The sequence below is a fragment of the Myripristis murdjan genome, chromosome 18 (genome assembly GCF_902150065.1).
Source record: "Myripristis murdjan chromosome 18, fMyrMur1.1, whole genome shotgun sequence".
Lineage (NCBI taxonomy): Eukaryota > Metazoa > Chordata > Actinopteri > Holocentriformes > Holocentridae > Myripristis > Myripristis murdjan.
Window position 1 is genome coordinate 18,008,723 of NC_043997.1, and position 13,314 is coordinate 18,022,036.

Here is a 13,314-nt window from a genome sequence, read left to right on the forward strand (position 1 = left end):
GAAGTTGCACTGAATTAAGTCGAGTTTCTTTATTAGGGGAGAAACTTCAGAGAGAGGCAGATGTGCCGAGGACGGGCCTCGTGTCATTTGCACCGTGCCAGTCAGCTTTCATTTAAAACTTCGTTACATAAGCATGGGAAATAGTGATGTTAAATTTATCACAAATCCAATTTTACAACATGCAGGGTTTAAATCCTCCATTTGCAGCTTTCATGGATGTCTTGATGGTGAAGGTAGAGAGCCCAGACAGAGTGACTGTGTTTGGTGGGGGGATATTTATCACAAAACAGGGAAGGCAAAGGAAAGAAAGAAAGAAAGAAAGAAAGAAAGGCTCCCACTAAGGTTTCTTTCAAACACATTTCCCTTTATTGGCATGGTGAGGCTGATGAGAATTGCACATAAAAAATAAAATTCACAAGAAAGTCATACAATAGGTAGAACCACAAAGGCATTGGTAAGGACTTGGCAGAAGGCAACGTGGATAGGACACAAACCGGTAACAACCCGAAGCGACCCCTTCCCCCCACCCGACACGTACACACACACACGTTTCCAAACACACACACATACCTGCCTAAAAACACAACCTCACACACACACACGGTACATACATTGACTCACGCTCGCACACATATTGTCCTTCCAAAAGAAACATGATTACCCAACAAACGTTTAAGCAGTGGCAAATTCCTCAGTAGGTCACATTATTAAAAAGTCTGCCACAGTTGAAATTTGAACCATAAGGTGTTATAATATATTGCTATTCTAGGCAATTTACAAAGCATTTTTTTTTTATTATTACAATGATTAAAGCCACATCTATCAAATGGGACACGACACCATTACCCAAACGCTATACAGACAGCAAAAAGTAAAACAATGTTGTAAAACACAGGTAAAGGGAATTTTTTTTTTCTCCCCTCCCTCAACCAATTTTTGCCTCTTTGCATCACAAAAATTAGCCGGTTCTCGTCTCCACAGTCAAACTCCATGAAAGGTAGCCTGTGATCAGCAGAGGCTTTTCATACAAAAGGTTTCTCTTTCCTCTGATGGAAGCTGGTTCTCTCATTACTTGGCTCGCGCTAGAAACGGGATATTAATTGAACCAGAAACCGCAAGGTTACCTTTTATGTCATGTCGACGGCGCTGTGATATCTGGACTGTGAGGCGCTGAGGCGGGTGTAGGGGGGGGGGGGTGCGGGGAGGGGGAGCGGGGCAGGGGCCGGGTGGTGATGGAAAGTGGTGCGGCATGCGATACATTGTTGAGTAGTTTTCTCTAGGCTTATAGAATGTCATTTCAGATCTGCCATTCAGACAGCTGAGAGCCAGATATCCATAGTGGTATGCGCTGTACTGACTGTCATCTTCTAATAGCCATGCACTACACAACACACAGTTTAGGTGCCAAAGTCAACTCTATACATTTTACACACAGAGTGGAGTAAGAGTCAGTCACATTTGCACATTTGTCACAAGGTGATGGGGATATTACACTTACATAGTGACTCAAATACATATTAAAGGGAAAGAGCAGGTGGGCATTGGGGCATTTGAGCGTTTACCTCCACGGGTAAGACCGCGATGTCGAGATGCCAAGACACTGGAATGGAGTCGTCCTAGCTAGCCAGCGACTGGGTAATGGGTCAAGTCCAAAAATCACACAACAGTAGAAGCTAAAATACAACTCTGAAAAATAATTTATTGCTTTTTATATACTTTTTTCTTTCATTTATATTATTATTGTCATTGTTATTATTAATCATCTGGTAATTATCGTGAATAATATTAGTAGTATCATCATCGTGTATATATATTTTGTACATCAAATACAAGATCTTTTAAAAAATTCAGGAAAGAAAATTGTAAACTTTTGTTTGGCATTCACATAATCAAGCGTGTGTGGAGCGGGTGTTGACGGTGGTACAACAAAATTCCTGCAAAAATCATTTTATTGCTTCATGTTCTACTGTGTAGGAGGAAAACCAACGATGTGCTGCGGATGGGATTCGGAGCTGCAAAGCGCTGCCGTGGAGTCAGAAACCACGGCAGCGATGAGCAGCCGCGTCTCGAGCGGCGGGCTGACGGCCGGAGTGATTAGCTGAACGTTTTTGATTGTTTCTGAAAGGCATAGAAAGTAATATTTCCCCACCAAAACCGTTTATTGTACGACCTAACCAGTGATTGTAAGTTAAATAACACAAATCAAACAACAACATAAATAGCAAATAAATTTAGTGAGGTACACCATGTGAAATGGAGCCTATAAATATTTGATTCAAATATTAAAATAAATAAATATGTGTGTTCATACTGATTGAAAAGATTTGAATGCAGTGTTCACTGAGAGGGAAATCAGATAGAAACCATAAAAAGCAGTAAAATCAAACTGGGTTGAATATATACTGATTGTTTCAGAAATAATAAAAAGAAAAAAAAAAAAAAAGGGGGTTCCTTCTTACAATCATGAAAAACACGTTAAAAATGCATTTTACACTGGTTGTATAAGCAAAAAACACTGATTGAGAAACTTTATAAACAGAGAAAACTATACATGGTTGACTGTTCTTTTTTTTTTTTCCCCAACAAAATAACTCTTAAAAAAGGAAGTTTGTTCACATGCTCCCTCAAAATGAGCACTCTGACACATCTTTTTTCTTTTTTTTTCTTTTTTTTTTACAATCACATCATGTCTTCTAAACATCATGTAGGTGTACAATATGCTTTACATTATTGTAATAACTGCAGATCGACATTCTGAATTAAGAAATTTTCTTCCTCATTTTTAAAAAAAGGCTGCGTTTTACAGTGCATAGCTGTAACAAATAAAGAACTTTGTCCGATATGTACATAAAATAAAAATATTCCTTTTTTTTTTTAATACCTGTAAATACAGGGCTACATTTCTCCTTAAAATGTAGACAGCAATGTTACCTTGAGAATTTTACCTCCGAGATACAATTCCCTATACTCTTGTTTGTAATGTAACACCACATCCAAACACCAAGTTTAAAAAAAAAAAAAAAAAAGAAGGGAGACAATCAACAGCAAAATAATAATAATATCAATAATAATCTGACTGAACAAGCTGCATGTTTTCACCCCCCAATGCATTGTGGGTGTTGTAGTGCTTGGAGAAAAACAAACAAACTCATGAATGCTTTTTTTTTCTTTCATTTTTTTTTCTTCTTTTTTTTTTTTTTATCTTTCACTGACCGTGGTACAGCAGTAGAGCGCACCAAATCTGTGCACAGGGTTCTGAGGGTTCACTGGCTTTTCCCAGTATGCAATGTCTCTTCCCAGCTCTTCAGCAGCTATGTTCATGTAAACTTTATTTTTGATATATTCATATATAGGTATAGGTCTATAGACGTATTTTTATATACTCTGTGACATAGAGTGTAAAACTTCTGGTAGTCTCGTCGTCAAAGGAGCGAGAAACAACAGTGAGGTATCAGAAGTCCCTCTTTTGTAGACAGACAGCAGGTGTCACTGAACTTGTTACCTTCTCAGGCTGCGCTGGGCCTCCCTCAGCAAGCTGTCAAAATCCATGGAGTCGTACTTGCTTTTTGTGGAGGCTGGATCAAAGTCGTCCGAGTGGGAGTCTGAAAGCGTGAAGATTTCTGGTGGTCAGTGTGGAGCAAGACAGGATTTCTTTGTAAGTGCACATCAAAGTGGAGCTTCACCTCTGTATTCTCTCGTCACATGAAATTGTATGTCTGACAGAAGACACAGAACGCTGCCTTTTCAACATTAGCGCTCGCTCATCTGTGACCACAACATTAATCTGACGCTTACTATCATATTAAGCTCGGCGGTTGTCACATCTGCATCAACCCCAGAAAACAATCAGAAGATGAAATCGTGTGTTCCCTGTTGAGGAGGACTCACAAGGAAATCATGAAAGAGACGCTGCAGGATATACAGTCTCAGTCTTGAGCCAAACATTAGATGCACAACAGCAGTAACAGTTGCCAAGAGTCTTAATCCAACAAAAAATGTTTAGACACTAACTCTTTGCAGCATTTAAATGTGAAGGGTAGAAAACAACGCTTATTTCACGTGGAACAAAATACAGCCCAAACTGGGAGGCATATATTTTTGTTGGTGGATCCGATAATAAATAAAGAGTATCTTATCTCTGGAGGCAGACAGCTTCACAAATGGGGCCCCCACAGGGGCCAGCAGCACACTCCAAGAGCTTTGAGAAATGGGAATGACCATGGCAGCCAGGAGACGCCAGTTGTGATCTAATGCTATGGCCGAGGGGTGGATTGTGTCACACTGCGCACCTTGAGGGATGAAAAATACCCCGGCGCTCTACTTAAAACTAATGGACAGTGTCTCAGAAAACAACAAAAAAGAAGTGAGAGCCCACAAGATTGAGAAGAGGGGGTGAGGCCTGGATACGATGCTATTATAATAGTCTTTCTCTCCGCTCCTTTCACTCTCTTTATCCTGCACTATCAGTATAGGGACAACCGAAATAGCCTGCTCCTGACAAAGAGGCAGTTGAATGAAGGCCTTTTCATTCCAGCAGACTGATTAGTCAATCTGGGCACAATGTCTAGCCTCTCACTCTTGGATTAGCAAATGTTTCTGTGTGTGTCAATTTCACATCATGCCCTCTCTGGAAATGCCAACGGCTTACAGCCTTGTGATTTGAAAATGTATAATAACTTCTTCATTTATTGAAGAAAAAGCTCTCTTTCTCTCAAATGACCTATTGACCCTCTCGTGGCGGTGCATTATACATTCCTCACCTCACATATTGCTGGTAAATAAATGTCAGCGGAAAACCGGCTGCCGATACAGGAGTCAATATCTATCTTCCACTCCATCACCAAATGGAGCAGATGATCTTTTGTGGCTGTGCACAACATGTAATGTAATGGAGTGTCTCGCGCTGAAGTTTCAACATGACCGCTCAAGTATTCCTCCCCGCCTCGCTGTGTTCCAAACGGCGGCGAGGTACAACACTTACTTTCTGTTCATCTGTCCAAAGTGGGGCACGGCGCCGGGGGGGGAACAGCTTTGATTTCATCGATAACGTGCATTATTTATCAAAAATGCGTCATTCAACCCTATAGCTGCATCCATCTGTAACCCGCGGGCCCTCTGAGATTCATGGATCCTACCCACATCGAAGCTACCACACATGCACATACATGCAGGAGACATGTTTGCTCTAAAAAAAAAATCGATTGGTTCAATTCTCTGCTTTTGCATTACAGGCGTCTGTTGAAGCTGTATGTCAAACATATGGCTCATGACAGTTTTCAGTAAACATCTATTTTACATTGAATCCATAGTCCTGGACCTTGGAGTCTGCAGCTACAACCACGTATGTATGTGGAGATTTTTTTTTTCCTTAACTTTGATGATCTCCTTGTAGTCTCCAGCACCTTCTGCCCTACAGTACATACTGTGCACAAAGCCTGACATTCAGCTACACCGCACTCTGCAGTCTACTTCCACCCCGACCCCCCCCCCGCCGCCTCCCCAAATCCCCCCGAAAAGGCATAAGCGGGCACAGGTATGCTTTCGACAGCGGCCCCTCCTTCCATATAAATGACAAGCCCCTATGTGCCACATCAAGGTCCTGCCTCGTTTCGGCACCGCAACAGCTGGCAACAGATGGAGCCTCACTCTGGTGGGAGGGGGGTTGCTGGGACTTAACCTTGCTCCCACCTTCCTCTTCCTCGCCTCATCTCTCTCTTTTTCTCGTCAACGATGTCCTTCTCTATGTATTTCCACTTCTTCCATTCACGCGCACGCGAACATGAAAAGTACCACGTAAAGGAGATCCAAACAGCTGCACGCATGCTTTTAAGTGCGATCTTACACCTTTACTGCTTTGGGTTTCATATCAACAAAGCAGAAACAAGTAGCGCACGTCCACATGAGTAATGGAGTTGTGTATTCTCGGAGAACACAGCAGCGACCTCTCTCATCAGCAGAGGGGAAAAGTGGCTGATCTTTTCCTGGCATGTTCACAAACTGACCCCTGACCTCTGTTTGCCCTTTTGGCCCACGAATGCCTGGGCGCATTAAGCTGGCGGGGATCGTGCGCAACATGCGAGTGGCTCCCTTTGAATCCGAACGCATCAATCAAGCCCTTTTTTTTCGCTTTCCCCGTCGCTCCCCTTCCCCTTTTCTCCTGCCTTTGACAGCCCGCCTGCTGCACGAGCCCCGCACAAAATACTGCGCGACTCCCAGGGGGGCTGATGGGGTGAACAACAAAGCGGCACTTACCCAAGTCTGTGTAATTTGATTTGCAGAACTGCTTTTGTCCGCCAAAGCACAGCTCGAACTGAGGCTCGTTTGACCTGCGTAAGGTGTGTCCGTTCTCAAGGGCGGCGAAAGCGTCACAAGTGTAGCGGTACGTGATGAAGCCAAAATTGTCCCTGGTCAAGAATAGAAAATGAAACATCAGAGTGGCGCAGTGGGGCAACAGCAACTGAACAGGGGGGCCTTGTCTTAGCTGACGTCCACACTATTTATATGCAAAAGAGAAATCAATAAAAGTGTATCTTTAGGGCACCTTAGGGCCTAGAAATAGATGGATCAAGAATGCTCTGAGAATGCCAAGCCTCTATCTTGTCTTAGACCTTGCCTTTGCTTTGACTCGTACGTTAAAACTCTTAAGATTTCTCTCTGTGCTACTGTACATATTGCCCAAAGGGTAGGAATGAAGCTACAAATAAATAGGTTTCCCATCCCCCTGCCTTTGATTCGCAACTACCTTATAAAAGTGCACACACACACACACACACACACACACACCAAGTCCTGGGGCCTTACCCATCGTCCCTCAGGTTCACTGCACACTCTTCAATCTCGCCAAAGACTTCAAAGCGGCGCTTCAGTTCTGTCCGGGTGCTGTCGGACCTCAGTCGCCCCACGTACACCACCCGTCTCTCCTCCTGCTCGTTAAGAGGAAAGACCGAGCGAGAGAGGGAGATTAGAAAGGGGGCGGTGGTCTGTTTGTCCCCTCTCCCTCCCTCCTCGCCAAGGCCTAATGAATTGGTCTTGATCACCCCTGCGGCGAGACCTGACTTAGGGCCCCCTTTTTTGTCCCTCCTCTGTCTGTTGTGCTCCTCCTGCGATGGGTTCACTTCTCTAACTGGCTTTCTCTTATCTTGATAGAGTTGCCGTTTGGAAGTGCCTTCCATCTGCCTTGGCACCACAATTCCTCTCTCTCCCCGGCAACTAATCAACCAGAGTCAGGGTGATTTTTATCAAAATGATGTCATGTCTTAAGTTGGGCCCGCTCCTTCTTTTTTGGAGAGTCTAAAAATAAAGCCGTGGAGAGATTCGGCTTCACGTATACATCAGGAAAACCCTGCCACTAAATCACACTTGCAGTACTTCCTTGAAACGCCGTAAACCAGGCACGTTTTTTTTTTAATAGAGGCTTGTTAATATTAGAAAGACATTCACATCCAGAGAGAGGGAGCATTAAGAGTAACAGCAAGTGAGCCACGGGGCAAAAAACATGGTGTTCCTTGAACCTCAGAGGACACGGGGGTCATAGCAGAATAATTTAGGTACAAACTGCACCAGGCTGCAATTATAGCTTTTGAGTAGTTTAATTGTGTCTGCTAATCATATAATACAGCGCAAGCCTGGGGCTATGGTGTATCACTAGTATTATTTATTTATTCATTCATTTACTTGCCATTACTGGGGCAAGTCCATTGAGACCCGTTCAAATTTTGAATGCTGTCTTGAGGGTGCCGGTAACTTATACATGTAAATCAGTTGCCTGCCACTAAAGCCAAAGTTCACCTTCGCCCCTTTAGAGCTACAGAAAATACATATTAACTAGAATTCACTGTTTTTTTTTTGTGCTTTCCCAACTATCTTTAATGCTTACATACTGTTTGAGACAAAAGTGTTTGCTGAATTAGGGGTTTAGTTGCTGACAACTGATAAATAGGCGGTCTTTTCTTGATGGCACCCTGAGGGCTGCCTGTGTGTGTGGGTGTGTGAGTGAGGGAACGCGAGAAAAAGAGAGACAGAGAGAGAGAGAGAAAGATACGCTTTCACATCCCTGGCCTCCCAAACTTTGGTTGACAGCTTGGGCTTTACTGCTCATAATTGTTTCTATCTCTATGTCGGAAAATGTATGCACGCCAAGCCAAGTGTGCATTATTGCATTATTTGATGCGCGCCGTTATCAACGGGTGGCGGTGGCGCTACCCTGTTGGAAACCTGAGTAATTTCACACTGAGACAAGGGGACCGGAGATGCGGGAGAAATATGATTCGCTGCATCAGAGTGAATTTTGAAAAAGATAACCGAAAAGATCCTTACTCAAGAGAATATACATTTCCCTTGGCAGTCATTTCCTTCTTCTCATCTCCCCCCTCTTGCTCTCCCGGTTCCTGTTTTGCACTATTTCAACATTTTATCCCCGCGGTGTGATTAATAAGAGTCGACAGTGTTTCCAGACGACAGAGACGTTAAAAATACACAACCCAGAGATAAAGAGGAAGGGCCTGTCGCCTGAATCATTCAGGAACTCACTTTGTCTGTATTCTTTCGGCGGAGACACACAGCGGCACGTGGCACTAGGCTGTAGGCTCTCTCACTAAGTAGTGTGTGAGTCTGATTTTTTTTTTTTTTTTTTTTTTTTTTTGTGGGTGGGTGTGCACGTGTGTCAGTGCAGTGATTGTATGTGCTGCTGCATCAACGTCAGCAGAAGGCCCAGAGAGCCTAGAGTGGGAAAGAACAAATAAGCGGGGCCATAGAGAATATGAGATGTCGGCTGGGGTCACTTGACTCACTATTGCTTTTTGCCGTTGCCTCTCCCTCTGCTCGGCCCTTTCGAACTCCCGCTTCTCATAGTCCCGGCGGTACTCCTCCCTTTTCAGCCTCTCGTGCTGGTATTCCTCGTAGCTGTCATACCTGCGGAGGATGAGACACATATGACATCACCACCCTACCCCGTCCCGTCCTCCAAATGTACCCTTCCTTGTGACGTTTACGAAGAGCAATCGGTCAGTATTCACCGAGGAGTGGCTACTCCTCCCCTATTTTCCCACCGCTGACGCCTGAAAAGGGGGGGGGCGTTGCGCAGGGGAAAAAGAAGCCGACGTGTTAATAAGACGTCTCCTCGCCGCCGCGATGATTACGGATTGCGCAGGAGAGGCCTCGCGGGAGAGCCGGCGAGCGGCGCGGTCGGGGAGCCAGGCAGCTGCCACTGTCAGCACAACTTCACATGTCATTACTTTCTGCTTAGTTAGGGCTTCATCAAGAAGGAAAGTGCAACTTTCTCCCCCCAACCCCAGACGAGCGCGAGAAGTGTCCGTTAAGTTTTCGACTGACGAGCGACTCTCGGGCTTGTCGGGTGTCATTAGGCACGTGGGCGCCGAATCAGCTCGGAGCGGTGAGACGGCGTCCGTCTCCCTCGCTCCCTCTGCACGGTGCCAGCTCCTCTCTGCGTATGAAACGGTCCCTCTGCAGTGGCTGTGGAGTCTCATCGGAAGCAACAGCGGCGCAAAGTTGAATAAGTGTCATCGTACAGCCGGGGGCATAAACTCATGAGCGAACGATGAGTGTGCATCATTATGATTTGGGATTGTTCTATCACTAGTCCAATAAAACATGATCAATTATACATTTGCCCTGAATCTTTGTCACTGGGCTGCTGTGTGGCTGTGTGGCTGGGACAGACTGTGAGAAGGCATCTTTTTCGTGACGTGTGAAGGGAATCACAGAGAGCTTATTTCTGAGCGCTGATTGAGTGGTGAGGGAGAACTGCCTGTTTCCGTTTTGCGCCTGTCCTTTTGTCTTTGTCGACGGCTCTTTTTCCCCCCCCAGTCGTAATCCCCCGCATACCACTCCGAGGTCTTTCGACTTTTGTCAGCCTGTCACCGCGAGTGAACGTTTGTCCTTCGCCGGACCATGTGGTTAAACAAAGGTTAATAACACATAATAAAGTGGCGGCCAAATGACAGAATTTAAATACTCACCTTGGCCTGCGGCTGAGAGGAGATCGAGACTGAGAGTGGGGGCTCTTGTGAGTCCTGGAGCGAAACGAGCTTGAATCTGTGTTGTGACGGGACCTGGGGCCAAAAACAGAACGCCAGTCATCCGTTAGCAACACATTACTGATGACAAACGAAAAAGTTCATCCACATGAGAAATTCACTTTTTTCTAAGAATGAAGTTTTCAGCCTACCAGGAAAAAAATGGGAAAACTGTACCGCGCACAGTGAATGTAGACTTACACTGGTGATGGTAAAATGTGCTATTTTCATTGTTTTGTGTAAACTTTTGACACCTTGACAACAAAACCAAACAAATAACAATTTTATATCATCTTTATATCATTCACATATTAGCTTAATTCCATATTAAAGCATTCTGTATTCTCCTGGCCTCGTCTAACCCGTTGTCACTGAACTGGCTTGTGATGTTCCACAGAGCTTCTTATGTTTCATCTCTATTTGAGGGAAAAAAAAAGTCCTCAACTTTTACCTCACCAGAGGTAGCATATACATGCACCTGCTATCTATGTTGTATGAGGATAAGGTCAATGTGCCCCAGTGGCCACACTATAGAGCCCGTGCCTCTATACTCGTTAAGCTTCCAGTGCTTAATTATTGAAGTCTTGCTCAAGAGGGTGGACTTGAATAATGGAGGGCTTGAAGTTTGGGTAGCACAGCGGAGCAAAGGAATGCCAGCTAGTTTGGAGACACGGAGGATCTCACTTGTGAAACTTGAAACACAGAAGAGGGATTTGGTGAATTATGTTGCTGAAAATTTTCCCACTGAAGCCCTGTCAGAAAACTTGCCTGAAAAAGATAAGAGACTGTCTGATTTTTTTTTTTTTTTTTTTTTGTCTTCTCAATATTCTTTCACATTCCAAAACACCAAGCCCAGTGTTTTCAGAAATCTTCTGGATGTTTGTTTTAGATCGAGCCTTGAGACTATCAGTGCACAATTTGTGAGCAAGCTGTGTGTTTTAAGTGACTTGGTTATAGCAAAGCGATGAACAGCACAGAATAAAGCCTGCGATGCCATTAGGTCTGCAGAGTAAACTGACCTTTAAGTAATCAGGCAAACAAACTGAGTCACTTCAGCGGCGACGCTGTGCAGCACTCAATGAGCAGCTACTGACAAACTGAATTTACTTACTTCCCCGTCCTTCTCGGCAACTAAGGCTCGTCTCCGCTCCTCTACCAAAAGCCCAACAGACACCCCCTTGGCTCTGATCAAAGGGAAGCATGGGAAATGTAGTTCTCAGAGAGAGCTACGAGAGTCTCTTTTGAGAGAAGGGGTGCGGGACTGCATTCCCATAGCTTGGATTTGGCTTTCATCTCTGGGGATGTGAAAGAGGGGGGTTTCGCCGCTCAGTAAAAACAACAGCTGCCGCTTAAAACAATAGCCCCAACATCAAACAGAGAAACGGGAGTATGCAAAGGGAGGGGGGCGAGGGGGATGACTGTTAGGAAGAAGCTCAAATAAAACTCCCTGCCTGGGGATGAAAACTCATACTGTTCGAAAGTCCAACGCCTCCAGCGCCACTCATTTTCTTGGTTTTCTTTCTTTTCTTTTTCTTTTCTTTTTTTGATTCATTGTCTGCCTTGTGAGATCTCACTCTTTTTTCCCCCCACTTCTCAGTTCAGATTGTGGGTGCCACTTTATCGAGCAGGCGGAAAGGGATGAACTTGGCTAGTCAAACACACGCGGGCCATTTGGTTAGTTTTCGCTCCATCTCTCTCTCTCTCACCTCTTTGTTAAAATCTTTTTGTCAAAGACACGGCGAATCCATTCTGTGTTTAGCCCAGGCACGGCGTGGTGCAGTTGCTTAAAGAGACTCACTGATCTATCCTCTCTGACAAGGGCTCTGTCGACTGAGCGGGCCTGTTTTACACTGCTAAGCTGGACCCCCTGCCACGTTCTAGCCCCATTTAAACAGGCATGAGAAGGGAGCAGCCAAGGGTTGCCCAGAGTAAGCAGGGGGTACGTGTGTGTGTGTGTGTGTGTGTGTGTGTGTGCGGGCAGGTGAGACTACAACCAACTCACCAAGAGGAGGGACGTCCATCGGGCGAGCTGGAAAGGGAGCGCCTCCGGCAGCGGGAGGAGGAGCTGCGGGAGCCGGAGTGGGAACGAGAACGGGAGCGGGACCCACTGCTGGGCCAACAGAAAGGCCTGCTGGGTGAAAGGAGGAGGGAAGAAGGTGGGGAGACAGAGCCTCGTGAGGGCGAACAGCTGGATGGTGGGGAGCAGGAGGGCGAGCAGGGGGGGCAGTCAAAGAGCAGGTCCAGAGGGGTGCCCTCCCACGGGTGGAGGAAGCGACCCTCGTGGCCCTCGCCCAGCTCTAGCTCATCGTGGAAGGGCAGGAACCCCGGGTGCAGGTAGCCTGAGCCAGGCAGCCTCTGGGAGTAGTAGTCATCATCCTCTGCCTCCTCAAGGGACTGCGGGTCGGCAGCCTGGTTCACCTTGCCGCCTGCCTCCTCCACTCTCTCCTCGCCACCCTGGCTGTAGATGGCTTGTGGCGGGTGGCCAAAGTGCTTGTTGAGTTCCGCTCTGATTTCCTGGTCGCACAGGAGCTTCCGGCTGGTGGCAGAAGGGTGCTGTTGGTCCCTGTCGGTCGTGGCCTGTTGTGAGGGAATCTGGGTGTTCTGGGTGAGGGTCTGCTCCTCTAACCCCTGGCCCCGGGCTGCTTCTCGATCCACGGAGGGAAAACTCAGCTGGGACTGCTTAGCCAATGAACAGGATGAAGCTGATGATGGAGTAGAAGGAAATGAAGATGATGATGAAGAGGAGGGCGGCATGGCTGAGTCCTTACATTCCACATGCCTGTCCTCCACCATGCCTGCAGCAGGCATGGGGGCAACGATGGCACCTGGGGTGACCATCGTTGCCGCGGTAGTAGTCATGGTGACGGTGGCGCTGGCCGTGCCACCGTCCTTCTTAGTGCCGGCTGACGCCTGGCAATAGTCGTGGTCACCATAGCCACGGGGCGCCGCCCGCTTGTTGTTGCCAGTGCTGCGTTGCTCCTCAAGGCCGCCCCCCACTGGGTGTAGGGTGACAGAGGAGGGGAGGGCGGTGGACGCTTTGCTCAGCTGGGCATATAGCTCAGTCTGTTTGGGACCCTTCCTGGTGGGGCCTCCGCCTGAGGCGCTTGGGGCCAGGGCCAGAGCGCCGGGGCCCGACTCGCTCAGCCTGGCCCTTTTGCACGCCAAGGCAGAGGAGGAACATGAAGACAACTTGGTTTTGAGCGATGCTTTGAAAGGGTTCTCTTGACTGGCTTTGTGTGGGGGCGTGGTAGGTGGTGTCAGACCTGGAGAGGCAGGCAAA

General features: G+C 46.5%; 1 protein-coding gene across 6 annotated transcripts in view; it reads right to left on the reverse strand.

Moving 5' to 3' along the window:
• Positions 1-343: 343 nt before the first annotated feature.
• The window catches only part of ppargc1a (peroxisome proliferator-activated receptor gamma, coactivator 1 alpha), a 275,578-nt gene continuing 262,607 nt past the window's right edge, over positions 344-13,314 (reverse strand). For all 6 annotated transcript variants that reach the window (XM_030076274.1, XM_030076276.1, XM_030076275.1 and 3 more), the window contains exons 8-13: positions 12,037-13,297; positions 9,978-10,070; positions 8,790-8,910; positions 6,802-6,923; positions 6,253-6,404; positions 344-3,602 (exon numbers count right to left, since the gene is read on the reverse strand). In XM_030076274.1, the coding sequence (XP_029932134.1) occupies positions 3,499-3,602; positions 6,253-6,404; positions 6,802-6,923; positions 8,790-8,910; positions 9,978-10,070; positions 12,037-13,297 (1,853 nt within the window). In that variant the 3' untranslated portion in view covers positions 344-3,498. The remainder of the gene's footprint in view (positions 3,603-6,252; positions 6,405-6,801; positions 6,924-8,789; positions 8,911-9,977; positions 10,071-12,036; positions 13,298-13,314) is intronic.